This window comes from Castor canadensis, chromosome 4, assembly GCF_047511655.1.
Source record: "Castor canadensis chromosome 4, mCasCan1.hap1v2, whole genome shotgun sequence".
In the NCBI taxonomy this organism is placed as follows: Eukaryota; Metazoa; Chordata; class Mammalia; order Rodentia; family Castoridae; genus Castor; species Castor canadensis.
The window spans coordinates 114,424,888-114,442,251 of NC_133389.1; the positions used below are offsets into that span (position 1 = coordinate 114,424,888).

The window sequence follows — 17,364 nt, forward strand, 5'->3', positions numbered from 1 at the left end:
ATTTCATCCAACTTCTATGCAATATACATTCTTTTCAGCAGCCCATGGAACCTGCTCCAAAACAGATCTTATCCTAGGGCACAAAGCAAGTCTCAGCAAATACAAGAAAATAGAAATTATACCATGCATTCTGTCTGATCACAATGCAATAAAACTAGAACTCAACAACAAAAGTAAAGACAAAAAAATTGCAAACAGTTGGAAACTGAATAACTCATTACTTAATGAACAATGGGTCATTATGAAAACAAAGAGGAAATTAAAAAGTTCCTGGAAGTCAATGAAAATGAAAACACAACCTACCAGAACCAATGGGACACAGCAAAGGCAGTCTGAGAGGAAAGTTTATAGCCATGACTGCGTATATTAAAAAGACTGAAAGATCACAAATCAATGACCTAATGACACACCTCAAACTCCTAGAAAAACAAGAACAAGCAAATCCCAAAACAAATAGGACAGAAATAATAAAAATAAGAGCTGAAATCAATGAAATAGAAACCAAAAAACCATACAAAGAATTAATAAAACAAAAGGTTGGTTCTTTGAAAAAATAAGATCGACAGACCTCTGGCAAATTTGGCAAACTAAAATGAGGAGAGAAAAAACCCAAATTAGTAGAATCAGGAATGCAAAAGGGAAGGTAACAACAAACACCATGGAAGTCCAGGAAATCATCAGAGACTACTTTGAGAACCCATATTGAAATAAATTAGAAAATCTTAAAGAAATGGACAGATTTCTAGATACATATGATCATCCAAAACTGAAACAAGAGGATATTAATCACCTGAATAGATCTATAACACAAAATGAAATTGAAGCAGCAATAAAGAGTGTCCCAAAAAAGAAAAGTCCAGGACCTGATGGATTCTCAGCTGAATTCTATCGGACCTTTAAAGGAGAGTTAAAACCAACTCTCCTTAAACTTTTCCATGAAATAGAAAGGGAGGGAATATTGTCTAACTCATTTTATGAAGCCAGTATTACACTCATTCCAAAACCAGGCAAAGACACCTCCAAAAAGGAGAACTATAGGCCAATCGCCTTAATGAACATCAATGCAAAAATCCTCAACAAAATAATGGCAAATAAAATCCAACAACATATCAGAGAGATCATTCGCCATGACCAAGTCAGCTAATCCCAGGAATGCAGGGGTGGTTCAACATATATAAATCTATAAATGTAATTCAGCACATTAATAGAAGCAATGACAAAAGCCACTTGATCATCTCAATAGATGCAGAAAAAGCCTTTGATAAGGTCCAACACACTTCATAATAAAAGCTCCAAGAGGCGCAGTTACCACATCACTGGAAAGATGGCAGAGGGAGAGGAAAGAAAAAAGATCCCATTGGTTCTAGAAAATCTCCTGAAAAAGAGGAAAGCTTATCAAGCCCTCAAAGCCACCCAAGCAAAGCAAGCACTTTTGGAAAAGAAGGAGAGGAAAGGAAAAGAGTTCAGGTTTAAACGGCTGGAATCATTCCTACGTGATTCCTGGAGACAGCAACGCGATAAGGTGCGTGTCAGACGTCTGGAAGTGAAACCTTGTGCTTTGGAAGTGCCTGATAAACATTCCTTGGCCTTTGTTGTGCGCATCCAAAGGATTGAAGGCGTCAGTTTACTGGTGAAGAGGACCATTGCAAGACTTCGTCTGAAGAAATTGTTTAGTGGTGTCTTTGTCAATCACTACCAGAAACATGAAAATGCTTTGTGTAAGCAGCAATCAAGAGTCTCACCAAAAAGAAAAGTCCAGGACCTGATGGATTCTCTGCTGAATTCTATCAAACTTTTAAAGAAGAACTGATACCAACCCTCCTTAAACTGTTCCACGAAATAGAAAGGGAAGGAAAACTGCTGAACACATTTTATGAAGCCAGTATTACACTTATCCCAAAACCAGGCAAAGACACCTCCAAAAAGGAGAACTATAGGCCAATCTCCTTAATGAACATTCATGCAAAAATCCTCAACAAAATAATGGCAAACCAAATTCAACAACACATCAAAGAGATCATTCACCACGACCAAGTAGGCTTCATCCCAGGGATGCAGGGGTGGTTCAACATACGAAAATCAATAAACAAAATAAACCACATTAACAGAAGTAAAGACAAAAAACACTTGATCATCTCAATAGATGCAGAAAAAGCCTTTGATAAGATCCAACACCATCTCATGATGAAAGCTCTAAGAAAACTAGGAATAGAAGGAAAGTTCCTCAACATTATAAAAGCTATCTATGACAAACCTATATTCAGCATTATACTTAACGGAGAAAAACTGAAACCATTCCCTCTAAAATCAGGAACGAGACAAGGATGCCCATATCTCCACTCCTATTCAACATAGCATTGGAATTCCTAGCCAGAGCAATTAGGCAAGAAGGAATAAAAGGAATAAAATAGGTAAAGAAATTGTCAAAATATCCCTATTTGCAGATGACATGATCCTATACCTTAAAGACCCAACAAAAACTCTACTCAGAAGCTTCTGGACATCATCAATAGCTACAGCAAGGTAGCAGGATATAAAATCAACATAGAAAAATCATTAGCATTTCTATACACTAACAATGAGCAAACTGAAAAAGAATGTATGAAAACAATTCCATTTACAATAGCCTCAAAAAAACCCAAATACCTAGGTGTAAAACTAACAAAAGATGTGAATGACCTCTATAAGGAATACTATACACTTCTGAAGAAAGAGATTGAGGAAGACTATAGAAAGTGGAGAGATCTCCCATGCTCATGGATTGGTAGAATCAACATAGTAAAAATGTCTATACTCCCAAAAGTAACCTACATGTTTAATGCAATTCCCATCAAAATTCCAATGACATTCATTAAAGAGATTGAAAAATCTACTGTTAAATTTATATGGAAACACAAGAGGCCATGAATAGCCAAGGCAATACTCAGTCAAAAGAACAATGCAGGAGGTATCACAATACCTGACTTCAAACTATATTACAAAGCAGTAGCAATAAAAACAGCATGGTACTGGCACAAAAACAGACATGAAGATCAGTGGAACAGAATAGAGGATCCAGATATGAAGCCACACAACTATAAGTAACTTATCTTTGACAAAGGAGCTAAAAATATACGATGGAGAAATAGCAGCCTCTTCAACAAAAACTGCTGGGAAAACTGGTTAGCAGTCTGCAAAAAACTGAAACTAGATCCATATAGATCACCCTATACCAAGATTAACTCAAAATGGATCAAGGATCTTAATATCAGACCCCAAACTCTTAAGTTGATACAAGAAAGAGTAGGAAACACTCTGGAGTTAGTAGATATAGGTAAGAACTTTCTCAATGAAACCCCAGCAGCACAGCAACTAAGAGATAGCATAGATAAATGGGACCTCATAAAACTAAAAAGCTTCTGTTCATCAAAAGAAATGGTCTCTAAACTGAAGAGAACACCCACAGAGTGGGAGAAAATATTTGCCAGCTACACATCAGACAAAGGACTGATAACCAGAATATATAGGGAACTTAAAAAACTAAATTCTCCCAAAATTAATGAACCAATAAAGAAATGGGCAAGTGAACTAAACAGAACTTTCTCAAAAGAAGAAATTCAAATGGCCAAAAAACACATGAAAAAATGCTCACCATCTCTAGCAATAAAAGAAATGCAAATTAAAACCACACTAAAATTCCACCTTACCCCTGTTACAATAGCCATCATTAGCAACACCAACAACAACAGGTGTTGGCAAGGATGTGGGGAAAAAGGAACCCTCTTACACTGCTGGTGGGAATGTAAACTAGTACTACCACTCTGAAAAAAATTTGGACGCTACTTAAAAATATAAACATTGATCTATCATATGATCCAGTAATACCACTCTTGGGGATATACCCAAAAGAATGTGACACAGATTACTCCAGAGGCATCTGCACACTCATGTTTATTGCGGCACTATTCAAAATAGCTTAGTTATGGAAACAGCCAAGATGCCCCACCACTGACAAATGGATTAAGAAAATGTGGTATTTATACACAATGTGGGGATTGGACTTTGAGCACATGATAAAGCGAGAACACACAAGGAATGTATGAGGATAGGTAAAACACCTAAAAAACTAGATAGCATTTGTTGCCCTCAACTCAGAGAAGCTAAAGCACATACTTCAAAGTAACAGAGGCCAATAGGAGGAGGGGACCAGGAACTAGAGAAAAGGTTAGATCAAAGAGAATTAACCTAGAAGGTAACACACACGCACAGGAGAGCAATGTGAGTCAACTCCCTGTATAGCTATCCTTATCTCAACTAGCAAAAACCCTTGTTCCTTCCTATTATTGCTTATACTCTCTCTTCAACAAAATTAGAGATAAGGGCAAAATAGTTTCTGCTGGGTATTGAGGGGATGGGGGGAGAGGGAAGGGGTAAGAGGGGGTAAGGGAGGGAGTGGGAGGGGAGGGGGGAGAAATGATCCAAACATTGTATGCACATATGAATAAAATAAAAATTAAAAAAAAAGAAATGTTAATCCTAAAATTCATATGGGATTTTAAAGAATTTTGAATAACTATAACAACCATGAAAAGAACAAAATTGGATGTTTCACATTTCTTGATTTCAAAACTTACTGTAAAGCTATAGAATCAAAACTGTTATACTGGAATAAAGATTGACACATAGATCAATGGAATAAAATAGAAAACCCAGAAAAACAAAGACCTTATACATATGGTCAAATGATTTCCAAAAAGGGTGTCAAAACCTTTCAATGTGGAAAAGTCGATCTTTTGAATAAATGATGTTGGCATAACTGCCTGTTATAATTTCACAACAGAAAAACACACACTCCAATTTAAAAATGGGCAAAGGATTTGAATAGAAATTTCTTTACAGAAAATATACAGATGGCACATGAAAAGATGCTCAATAGTGCTAATCATTAAGAGAAATGCATTATTGCTTATACTCTCTCTACAACAAAATTAGAAATAAGGGCAAAATAGTTTCTGCTGGGTATTGAGTGGGTGGGGGAGAGAGGGAGGGGGTGGAGTGGGTGGTAAGGGAGGGGGTGGGGGCAGGGGGGAGAAATGAACCAAGCCTTGTATGCACATATGAATAATAAAAGAAAAATGAAAAAAAAAAAAGAGAAATGCAAATCGAAGCTACCATGAGATACTAAGTCATGCCCAATAGGATGACTACCATCAAAACAAAACAATCAGAAAATATAAGTATTGGCCAAAATGAGGAGAAATTAGGAGCCTTGGGCACTACTGGTTGGAGTGTAAAATGATACAGCCACTATGGAAAATAGTAGAGAAGTTCCTCAAGAATTAAAAATGGAATTATCACATAAGCCAGTAATTTCACTGAGTAAATGTATGTTCAGAGAATAGAGAGCAAGACTTGAATTTGTAAGTTCATGTTCAAAGTATTGTTATTCACAATAGTCAAATGGTGGAAGCAATACCAATGTGTCTATTGATGAATAAATGTGCTATATGCATACAATACGAGGAAATTTCTTTTTTTTTTTTTTTGGTTGGTTTTGTTGTTTTTTTTGAGACAGGGTCTTGCTATGTAGCCCACACTGGCCTTGAATTGGAGTTCCTTCTGCCTCAGCTTCTGGAATGCTACTGCAATAAAAGGCGTAAATCTTAATCAGCCTTATAAAGGAAGAAAATTCTGACATATGTGACAATATGGCTAAACCTTGAAGACGTGCTAAGTGAAATCATCCAGGCACAAAAAGACAAATACTGTTTGATTCCACTTATATCTAGTATCTGGAACAATCAAACTTATAATAGAGACAGAAAGTAGAACAGTAGTCATCAAGAGCTGAGGGAAGGAGAGAATTGGGAGTTCTGTTTAATGAGTGCAAAATTTCAGTTTGGGAAGAAGAAAAAGCTCTGGAGATGGGTGGTAGTGGTGGATCCACAGCAATGTAAATGCACTTAGCACCATGTAACTACACACTTGGAAATGGCAAAAATTATAAAAGTTAACTGCAAATATGCAAATAACATACAAATGTGCAAATAATGCACATTTCAATTTAGGAGAAAATGAGATATTACAGAATTCTCTCTGGGAAAAAAATCACAAAATCAAAATGTCATTTGTTCCAAAATTTCCATGGCTAATTGATTCAAGATTTAGATATGCATGCATTTAGACAATTATCCATGGTAACTATGGAAATCAAGTTTTGCATTCCTGTCTAGAAGCAAAGTGGTCAGGCCTGAGAAAAGTTTTATAACAGTAGGCCAACAAATAAAAACCTGTTATTCAGCAACAAGGGTATGCTTTTCTTCCCCTCTCTATTCCACAAAGTGTTAAAAAGTCCTAGACCAGGAGCAGTTGCCCGATAAAATAAATAAGTAATTTGTAGCAGGTGGTTCTAATTGTGCCCATCAAACCTGTCACTCCATTGTGCAGAAGAGTGGAAAATCAATTAGCAAGTACAATCCTGGGTGCTAGAGAGTGACAGAAGTGTCTTAACTCAAACAGGAAATCAGTAATGGAAGAAAATGATTACCAAGGCTGCTAGTGGACACTCCTGGGTCTGAGGACACTGTCTATCTACTATCAGCATTCTCAGACATTTGAAAACAAATTGCCACTCAAACAGCAGTTTCTTCCCTGAGGAGGTCTGAATGAATGAAAATCAAGAGTCTGGACCCTGCCTTTCCTCAATTCCAGAGTCCTGTGGTGGAGCCACTACTTTTTGGCCATGGTCATGATTGTGAAGTGTCCCTGATACTAGCTGACTTGATTGAAGCCACCTTACCACTCATGTATAGTTCTGTAGGCTTGTTTGGTGACTGGGCAGTGTACTAGCACAAGGCAACCTCAGTAGCTGAAATGGGACTAAAGACAAATTGACCTATGTCACAGTCCTGCTTTAGAGATGGACCAAACATGAGTGTTGGCTGCTGAATGTAGTTTCTCAAAGAAAAAAATGAATGTGTTCATAACATCTCGTATACAGTTTGGGGAAATGAAACAGATTTTTTTTCCCTCACACATTTTCTAGCATTTGTATGAGGTCCCCAAAGTGTTAGGGAATGAAGCATTTAAATTCTAATAGGTTTCAGCCTTAGTTTGGGTCACTTTGGTACTATGAACAATCTGTAATGTTACTGTGAGCGTATCCAAGTATAGTGTTTTTCTACCTTCTTTGTGTCTATGTTCTTTTAGCTGCTGTGCGGCAGATGGTATTAGACAATCACAACACACCTTTTATTTCTTTTTTCAGCATGTTGGTATTTAATATGGTGCCTCTCACAAAATAGGCATTCAATAAATAATTTTCTAATGAACTCTCGACTATTAATTTTTTGCATGGTCAGATGATGTATGAAAGGTAATTAACACTGTGTCAGGTATGTGACAAGCACTCAATGACTATTAAACAAAAAAAAGAAAAGAAAAAATGAGACATGAAAAATAGATGAAACAATTAGAACTCTTTTCTTAAGCACAAAGCATAATTAAATTATAATCAACAAAGGAGCCGAGTTTCATTCGTCAGGTTGAGATGTCCCATGTTGACTCACTGTCTGGAGTCAACTCACTGTCTTGGAACCTTGAAGTGGCCTAGTAGGTGGGGGGAGATTAAAAACAAATTTACGTGTGCCATGGTTCTTTTTAGAGTCGACTGTGTATGAGTGTTGGCTGTTGAATATAGTTTGTCAAAGAAAAAGTGTAACGTGTTCACCTGCGGAAATGAATCAGATTTTTTCCCCAGGCACTTTCTACCATACCATTTGAAAGTATGTGGTAGCTATGCTTGGGAGGGAGAAAAGCACACCTAAAAACAATGCTGTGATGCACAAAGGTAGTGCCGTACTCCAATGAAGGACATGTAGTCTGCCAAATGCCATCAACTCATTTCCATTCCTCTGTGCAGGTGGGCACACACATTCCTGGGCATGTTTCCCTGGAGGAAAGATTGGGAAAGAAAGCAGGAAAGCGAGAGGATGAAAGGAAGAAATAAATACTTGGCTTTGAGTGTTGACTTCCAATGTGAAGAGAGCAGAGAAAGAATACAGAATCACTCTGCAAGTCAGACTTAGGTGCGAAGAGGGTCTAGAAAACACTAGAGCCCTACTTCAGGTGTCCTACTTCTTGACATTCAGTGGATTTTTTTTTTTTTTTTTTTGAGACAGAGTCTCACTGTTGCCCAGGCTACTTTCAAACTCATGCTCAAGTGATCTTCCCACTTCAGTCTCCAAGCAGCTGAAACTATAGGTGTGTACTACCACACACAGCTTTTCAGTGGATATTTTAAAAAGCAATGGCCTAGGCACAAAGCAAGTGACTCACTCTGTAGGCATAGTTTCCCATGGTCCCACTGAAGCATTTTATCCTGCTTCTGTCCTAGGCTTGGTGGACTTGGCCTCCCGGCCCTTATTGTCCTTGATAGTGAAAAAAGGTCACCTTTGTAATGGTCCTTTTTTTTTTTTTTTAAGTTTTAGCAAGGATTTATTTTAGTATAACAGGATAAAGTATAGACAGGAGCGGGGGAGGGGAGGTGGGAGAAAAATTTCTTGTTCCCCACGCAGGAAATGGGAGCAAAGACTTCTGTAATGGTACTTTTATCCCCCTTTCCACATCTACCATGCTGTGGATTGTGTGGAGTATAAAAAGAACACAGTCTCTCTGTCAGCATCTGAGAAATGTCAATCTAAACAAAATAGACCCAAGAAGCAATGAACCTTCCATCCCATATAACTTTCATTCATCACATTAAAAAATTCCATTCAATAACGTATTTCTTTTCTATTACCCAGTTAGAAGATTAAAATCTAAACACAATGAATGTATCAGCAAAGCTAGATAATTAATGTATCTTCTTGGAAAGTAAAAGTCACCTTAAATTTTACTATTTGTCATCCAAAAATCAATTTAGGAATAACATCAGAAGATTTAAATTCATCTCAATAAATACATTACATAATTTAATACTCTATCACATGGTATACTTTAGATTATGACAAGTTCTGATTATAGTGAGATTTTTATCATGCCGAGGACCCTCAAGTCAAAGCACAGTCATATTTCTCTTAGAAAATTTTCATTTACCTGTCTGCGATGGTTATAAGTGTAGGAGGGCAATAGTAACCACTGGAAGCATGGTCAAATGTTCGAAGGACTGTGTCAATTTTGTAACAAAAGCTGCCATGTCTCTCCCATCCCTTAAAAAAAGAAAAAGGGAATTAAGGACATAACCCAATTTAGTGAAATACCCAGAAATCTTTTTTGCACCTTCACATTGACTATTATTATAACTTTCTTCTCTGACTCACTTGAATTTTTATCTTGATATCACTTTGTATTTATTCTATTTGGTATTGCCATCAGCTACTGCCATATCTACATTTATTTAATTAGTTTTACCTTTAATTTTTTAATTAACTCAAAAACCTAAACACAAATGAAAATAAAGGGAAAAACACCTCAAAACAAGACAAAAGACCCAAACTGGATATGGTGATGCATGTCTGTAATCCCAGTTACTTGGGAGGTGGAGGCAGGAAGGTTGGAATTTTGAGGCCAGCTGGGTCAAAAGTTAATGAGACTCTATCTCAAAAGCAAAATTTTTTTTTCATTTTTCTTTTATTATTCATATGTGCATACAAGGCTTGGTTCATTTCTCCCCCCTGCCCCCACCCCTTCCCTTACCACCCACTCCACCCCCTCCCTCTCCCCCCCCTCAATACCCAGCAGAAACTATTTTGCCCTTATCTCTAATTTTGTTGTAGAGAGAGTATAAGCAATAACAGGAAGGAACAAGGGTTTTTGCTGTTTGAGATAAGGATAGCTATACAGGGCATTGACTCACATTGATTTCCTGTACGTGTGTGTTACCTTCTAGGTTAATTCTTTTTGATCTCACCTTTTCTCTAGTTCCTGGTCCCCTTTTCCTATTGGCCTCAGTTGCTTTAAGGTATCTGCTTTAGTTTCTCTGCATTAAGGGCAACAAATGCTAGCTAGTTCAAAAGCAAAATTAAAAAAAAAATAAAAGTACTGGGGTCCTGGCTCAAGTGGTTCAATTCCCAGTACAACAAAACAAAACAAAATGAAAGAAACAAAATCCTAAAACAAAAAAGAAAACGAAGGGGCACTCATTCCAGAGTTGCCCTTCTACCTCTCTTTAAACATACAGAATTTCATACAGAAGGCCTCTCCATTAGAGTAGAAATTTAGAGTTCTGGCGCTGGAGGAAGGATGTGTGAGTTGGAACCATGACTCCCCCACTATTCAGCTTTATTCATCAGCATTATATGCATTTCAAGAAATTTCCTTAATCTCTCCACATCTAGTTTTCTGATCCGCAAAGTTAGAATAGTAGTAATATTTTGGGGGTTCTCCTGAGAATCAAAAGAACATAATGAGGCAAGGATCTTTGAGTAAAGCTAGAGAACCTGTGTGAGACATGTCTCTAGATAATACTATCGGTTTTTCAACTTTCTTTTTTATTGTTTCATTTTATCTCACAGAGATTCATTGGGATTAGGGATCTAGAGTCACCAAGTAGTGGATCAGCTGGGCCTGGAACCCAGTTTGGGTGCAATGCAGGATGATCTTGGTTGGATAATAAAGCTTTCAAATAGAGAACGTTAAAAATACAGATAACTCATGTATGGCAGAGATTATTCCTAAATTAAGTGGCTGTCCTTTTAGAGAGGAAGAGAGCAAGTTTTGGCACCCAGACAAAAATGGCAAATGTATAGTTGTGTGGCTTAGCTCTGGAGGAAGGGAGGGTGGCTTGATTCTTTAAGTTCATTGTGGTACAAGAGACAAACATACACTGTATTTCAACTGAATTATTTTAGTTCTTTTTCTTCCAATATTATTAAATCACATCACTTATATCTATCTATTTTTTTAACCTATTTATCAGAGTTAAAATACTCTATTTTGTGCCATATCAATGCTAGACAGTTTTTGATCTGGCATAAAATGCTTTCTATAATACTTTTTTGAAAAGGTCTCAGTCTTGCAGTCAATGAAAGAAAACTTTGGTTTGGAAATCAGCAGTTTTAGTTCAAAACATCTCAGGAGTTGAGGTGAGGATCATAGTGCTCCTCCATGCAGTCATCCAGGGTCTCCTCCTAACTCCTCCCCTTGGCCTCTGCTCCCAAACCTCTCTGTGTGACTGCTAGCTCCAGACAGAGCCACCAAGAGCAGAGCATCACTGCAGCACAGGGAAGGGAGGTTTGACTGTGCTTGAAAGGACAGCTGGAGGAAGGCTGACAATTTGACTTTTCTGATAAGTATTGTTTATTCATTAGTAGTTTTTGGAGCATGGGCTATATAGCAGAACAAAATATTCCAAACACTGAATAGCCTCAAGAAGAGAAGGGCAAAAAGATGTGGCATAGCAGTAAGCAAAACAAGCAAAGCAAGACGTACATAATATAAGCCCTGGTCCCTGTAATGAAGGATGAGAACTGACTGCTTTGGTTAACCATTTGTACACTAGGTGCCATTTCAATTTTAAATGCATGGATGATCATGACAACATTGAAGCAATTGCTCACATTGTCCAATGTCAAAAAAGTGACTCAAAGGGAAAATAAATCACTTTTTTTTTTTTTTTTTTTTTTTTGCTGTGAAGCAAATAGGCTGGTCTTGAACTCCCAATCCTTTGGCCTCAGCCTCCTGACTCTTTCATAAATTAATTTGGACAAGTTTAGGCTATTTAGAGAGTTGCATTAAGCAATCAGCTAAAAGAAGGGAACATTTAGAAACCATATTCATAGACTGATAAAAATAAAATTAATGGGAAAAATTTCCATTAAATCAGAGAACTGGCCTTGGATTCAGAATCTCTAAATACTAGTAATGCTACCAGAAAAGGGAAGCAGTAAACAAAAAGTGCAAAGACAGTATCAATTGTTTGTGCTGTGTAAGAAGTTAATTGCTCTTTCAACAAAAACAAAACATGCTGAGTTGCCTTGAAGGACACAGTAAGGAAGAGATTAGGTCAGGAGTTATAATTTTTGATAAAATGTCTAGTGCCATCTCAGCTGTGGCACACGTACTGTCCAGCTGGAGTATGGAGGGTACTCACTATTACACATGAGTAACGGATAAAGCATAGTTTCTGCAGAGATGCATCACTGTTTATTCGAAACATAAATAATTGGGTTAAAATAAAAAATAAAACAGAGTTGCTAAAAACCAGGCCTGGGAAAATTTTGAGATTACTGCATTAAAATTTCAGGAGAGACAGAGAGAAAATGAACATGAGTATATATGCTGAGAATATTGATAGGTTTTATGCAGCTTTATTGTCTGGTATTAAATGTATTCAAGAAATTTAAAGTGATGATTTTCTACCTTTTTAGCTTTAAATCTAAAGTGGTATTTTTAATTTAAAATATCTAAAATACTTCAATACTATACTAAAGGTGTTTTCACTGTTTCTCAAATAATAAATATATTATTATCTCCATGATTGCATTCTACTTCTTTTTTTAATTCTTTTTAAATTATTTTTCTCTTTATTCATATATTCATATGTGCATGCATTGTTTGGGCCATTTCTCCCTCATGCCCACCATCCCCTCCCTCTCCCCCCACCCTCCCTCGCTCCTGTTCTGCCTTTTTCTCCAATTTTGTTGAAGAGTAGACATAAGCAATTAATAAGAAAGACAAACTGGTTTTGCTAGTTGTAGCTAGTTTAGCTACACAGAGAGATTCCTAGCATTGCTTCCATGCACAAGTGTATTACAATCTGAATTGATTCATCCCTACTTGACCTCTTTACTACTTCCCGGCTACCTCTCCATATTGACTTCTGTCACTTTAAGGTAACTGTATTAGCTTCTCTGCAGTGGGGACATCAAACACTTTCAAGTTTTGGGTTTCCTACCTATCCCCATACCTCCCGTAAGTGCTCTCCCCTTAGCGTGTGACCCAAGTCCAACCACATTGCTGTGTTTGCCCTAGATATAAAGTCTGCTTATGAGGGAGAACATATGATTTTGGTCTTCTGAGCCTGGCTGACCTCGCTCAGAATTACGTCCTCCAGTTCCATCCACTTACTTGTGAATGATAACATTTCATTCTTCTTCATGGCTAAGTAAAACTCCATTGTGTGTAAGTACCACATTTTCTTAATCCATTCATCAGTAGTGGGGCATCTTGGCTGTTTCTGTAACTTGGCTAGTGTGAATAGCACTGCAATAAACATGGGTGTGCAGGTGCCTCTGGAGTAACCTGTGTCACATTCCTTTGGGTATATCCCTAGGAGTGGGATTGCTGGATCGTATGGCAGATCTATGTTTAGATTTTTTTTTTTATGATATCAAGATTTTTATTGCGCACATTTGTTTGCTATATGCTTTTTTTTAAATTATTCATATGTGCATACAAGCCTTGGGTCATTTCTCCCCCCTGCCCCCACCCCCTCCCTTACCACCCACTCCACCCCCTCCCTCTCCCTCCCACCCCCTCAATACCCAGCAGAAACTATTTTGCCCTTATTTCTAATTTTGTTGTAGAGAGAGTATAAGACATAATAGGAAGGAACAAGGGTTTTTGCTGGTTGAGATAAGGATAGCTATACAGGGAGTTGACTCACATTGATTTCCTGTGCATGTGTGCTACCTTCTAGGTTAATTCTTTTTGATCTCACCTTTTCTCTAGTTCCTGGTCCCCTTTTCCTATTGGCCTCAGTTGCTTTTAAGGTATCTGCTTTGGTTTCTCTGCGTTAAGGGCAACAAATGCTAACTAATTTTTTAGGTGTCTTACCTATCCTCACACCTCCATTGTGTGCTCTCGCTTTTATCATGTGCTCAAAGTCCAATCCCCTTGTTGTGTTTGCCCTTGATCTAATGTCCGCATATGAGGGAGAACATATGATTTTTGGTCTTTTGGGCCAGGTTAACCTCACTCAGAATGATGTTCTCCAATTCCATCCATTTACCAGTGAATGATAACATTTCGTTCTTCTTCATGGCTGCATAAAATTCCATTGTGTATAGATACCACATTTCTTGATCCATTTGTCAGTAGTGGGGCATCTTGGCTGTTTCCATAACTTGGCTATTGTGAATAGTGCCACAATAAACATGGGTGTGCAGGTGCCTCTGGAGTAACCTATGTCACAGTCTTTTGGGTATATCCCCAAGAGTGGTATTGCTGGATAAATTGGTAGATCAATGTTTAGCTTTTTGAGTAGCCTCCAAATTTTTTTCCAGAGTGGTTGTACTAGTTTACATTCCCACCAACAGTGTAAGAGGGTTCCTTTTTCCCCGCATCCTCGCCAACACCTGTTGTTGGTGGTGTTGCTAATGATGGCTATTCTAACAGGGGTGAGGTGGAATCTTAGTGTGGTTTAAATTTGCATTTCGTTTATTGCTAGGATGGTGAGCATTTTTTCATGTGTTTTCTGGCCATTTGAATTTCTTCTTTTGAGAAAGTTCTGTTTAGTTCACTTGCCCATTTCTTTATTGGTTCATTTGTTTTGGGAGAATTTAGTTTTTTAACTTCCTTATATATTCTGGTTATCAGTCCTTTGTCTGATGTGTAGCTGGCAAATATTTTTTCCCACTCTGTGGGTGTTCTCTTCAGTTTAGAGACCATTTCTTTTGATGATCAGAAGCTTTTTAGTTTTATGAGGTCCCATTTATCTATGCTATCTCTTAGTTGCTGTGCTGCTGGGGTTTCATTGAGAAAATTCTTGCCTATACCTACTAATTCCAGAGTATTTCCTACTCTTTCCTGTATCAACTTTAGAGTTTGTGGTCTGATATTTAGATCCTTGATCCATTTTGAGTTAATATTGTTATAGGGTGATATACATGGATCTAGTTTCAGTTTTTTGTAGACTGCTAACCAGTTTTCCCAGCAGTTTTTGTTGAAGAGGCTGTTATTTCTCCATTGTATATTTTTAGCTCCTTTGTCAAAGACAAGTTGGTTATAGTCATGTGGCTTCATATCTGGGTTCTCTATTCTGTTCTACTGGTCTTCATGTCTGTTTTTGTGCCAGTACCATGCTGTTTTTATCATTATTGCTTTGTAATATAGTTTGAAGTCAGGTATTGTGATACCTCCAGCATTCTTCTTTTGACTGAGTATTGCCTTGGCTATTCATGGCCTCTTGTGTTTCCATATAAATTTCACGGTAGATTTTTCAATCTCTTTAATGAATGTCACTGGAATTTTGATGGGAATTGCATTAAACATGTAGGTTACTTTTGGGAGTATAGACATTTTTACTATGTTGATTCTACCAATCCTTGAGCATGGGAGATCTCTCCACTTTCTATAGTCTTCCTCAATCTCTTTCTTCAGAAGTGTATAGTTTTCCTTGTAGAGGTCTTTCACATCTTTTGTTAGGTTTACACCTAGGTATTTGGGTTTTTTTGAGGCTATTATAAATGGAATTGTTTTCATACATTCTTTTTCCGTTTGCTCATTGTTAGTGTATAGAAATGCTAATGATTTTTCTATGTTGATTTTATATCCTGCTACCTTGCTGTAGCTATTGATGATGTCTAGAAGCTTCTGAGTAGAGTTTTTTGGGTCTTTAAGGTATAGGATCATGTCGTCTGCAAATAGGGATATTTTGACAGTTTGTTTACCTATTTGTATTCCTTTTATTCCTTCTTCTTGCCTAATTGCTCTGGCTAGGAATTCCAGTACTATGTTGAATAGGAGTGGAGATACGGGCATCCTTGTCTGGTTCCTGATTTTAGAGGGAATGGTTTCAGTTTTTCTCCATTAAGTATAATGCTGGCTGTAGGTTTGTCATATAAAGCTTTTATAATGTTGAGGTACTTTCCTTCTATTCCTAGTTTTCTTAGAGCTTTTATCATGAAATTATGTTGGATCTTATCAAAGGCTTTTTCTGCATCTATTGAGATGATCAAGTGGTTTTTGTCTTTACTTCTGTTAATGTGGTTTATTTTGTTTATTGATTTCGTATGTTGAACCACCCTTGCATCCCTGGGATGAAGCCTACTTGGTCGTGGTGAATGATCTCTTTGATGTGTTGTTGAATTTGGTTTGCCATTATTTTGTTGAGGATTTTTGCATGAATGTTCATTAAGGAGATTGGCCTATAGTTCTCCTTTTTGGAGGTGTCTTTGCCTGGTTTTGGGATAAGTGTAATACTGGCTTCATAAAATGTGTTCAGCAGTTTTCCTTCCCTTTCTATTTCGTGGAACAGTTTAAGGAGGGTTGGTATCAGTTCTTCTTTAAAAGTTTGATAGAATTCAGCAGAGAATCCATCAGGTCCTGGACTTTTCTTTTTGGTGAGACTCTTGATTGCTGCTTACACAAAGCATTTTCATGTTTCTGGTAGTGATTGACAAAGACACCACTAAACAATTTCTTCAGACGAAGTCTTGCAATGGTCCTCTTCACCAGTAAACTGACGCCTTCAATCCTTTGGATGCGCACAACAAAGGCCAAGGAATGTTTATCAGGCACTTCCAAAGCACGAGGTTTCACTTCCAGACGTCTGACACGCACCTTATCGCGTTGCTGTCTCCAGGAATCACGTAGGAATGATTCCAGCCGTTTAAACCTGAACTCTTTTCCTTTCCTCTCCTTCTTTTCCAAAAGTGCTTGCTTTGCTTGGGTGGCTTTGAGGGCTTGATAAGCTTTCCTCTTTTTCAGGAGATTTTCTAGAACCAATGGGATCTTTTTTCTTTCCTCTCCCTCTGCCATCTTTCCAGTGATGTGGTAACTGCGCCTCTTAGAGCTTTTATTATGAAGTGGTGTTGGACCTTATCAAAGGCTTTTTCTGCATCTATTGAGATGATCAAGTGGCTTTTGTCATTGCTTCTATTAATGTGCTGAATTACATTTATAGATTTATATATGTTGAACCACCCCTGCATTCCTGGGATTAGCTGACTTGGTCATGGCGAATGATCTCTCTGATATGTTGTTGGATTTTATTTGCCATTATTTTGTTGAGGATTTTTGCATTGATGTTCATTAAGGCGATTGGCCTATAGTTCTCCTTTTTGGAGGTGTCTTTGCCTGGTTTTGGAATGAGTGTAATACTGGCTTCATAAAATGAGTTAGACAATATTCCCTCCCTTTCTATTTCATGGAACAGTTTAAGGAGAGTTGGTTTTAACTCTCCTTTAAAGGTCCGATAGAATTCAGCTGAGAATCCATCAGGTCCTGGACTTTTCTTTTTTGGGACACTCTTTATTGCTGCTTCAATTTCATTTTGTGTTATAGATCTATTCAGGTGATTAATTTCCTCCTGGCTCAATTTTGAATGGTAATAAGTATCTAGACATTAGTCCATTTCTTTAAGATTTTCAAATTTATTGGAATATAGGTTCTCAAAGTATCTCTGATGTTTCCCTGAATTTCTGTGGTGTTTGTTGTTATCTT

General features: G+C 37.5%; 1 protein-coding gene across 3 annotated transcripts in view; it reads right to left on the reverse strand.

Moving 5' to 3' along the window:
- Nucleotides 1–17,364, reverse strand: part of Pla2r1 (phospholipase A2 receptor 1) — a 122,996-nt gene that overhangs the window by 60,139 nt on the left and 45,493 nt on the right. For all 3 annotated transcript variants that reach the window (XM_074070929.1, XM_074070927.1, XM_074070930.1), the window contains exon 10: nucleotides 9,076–9,188. In XM_074070929.1, coding sequence (XP_073927030.1) covers nucleotides 9,076–9,188 — 113 coding nt within the window. The remainder of the gene's footprint in view (nucleotides 1–9,075; nucleotides 9,189–17,364) is intronic.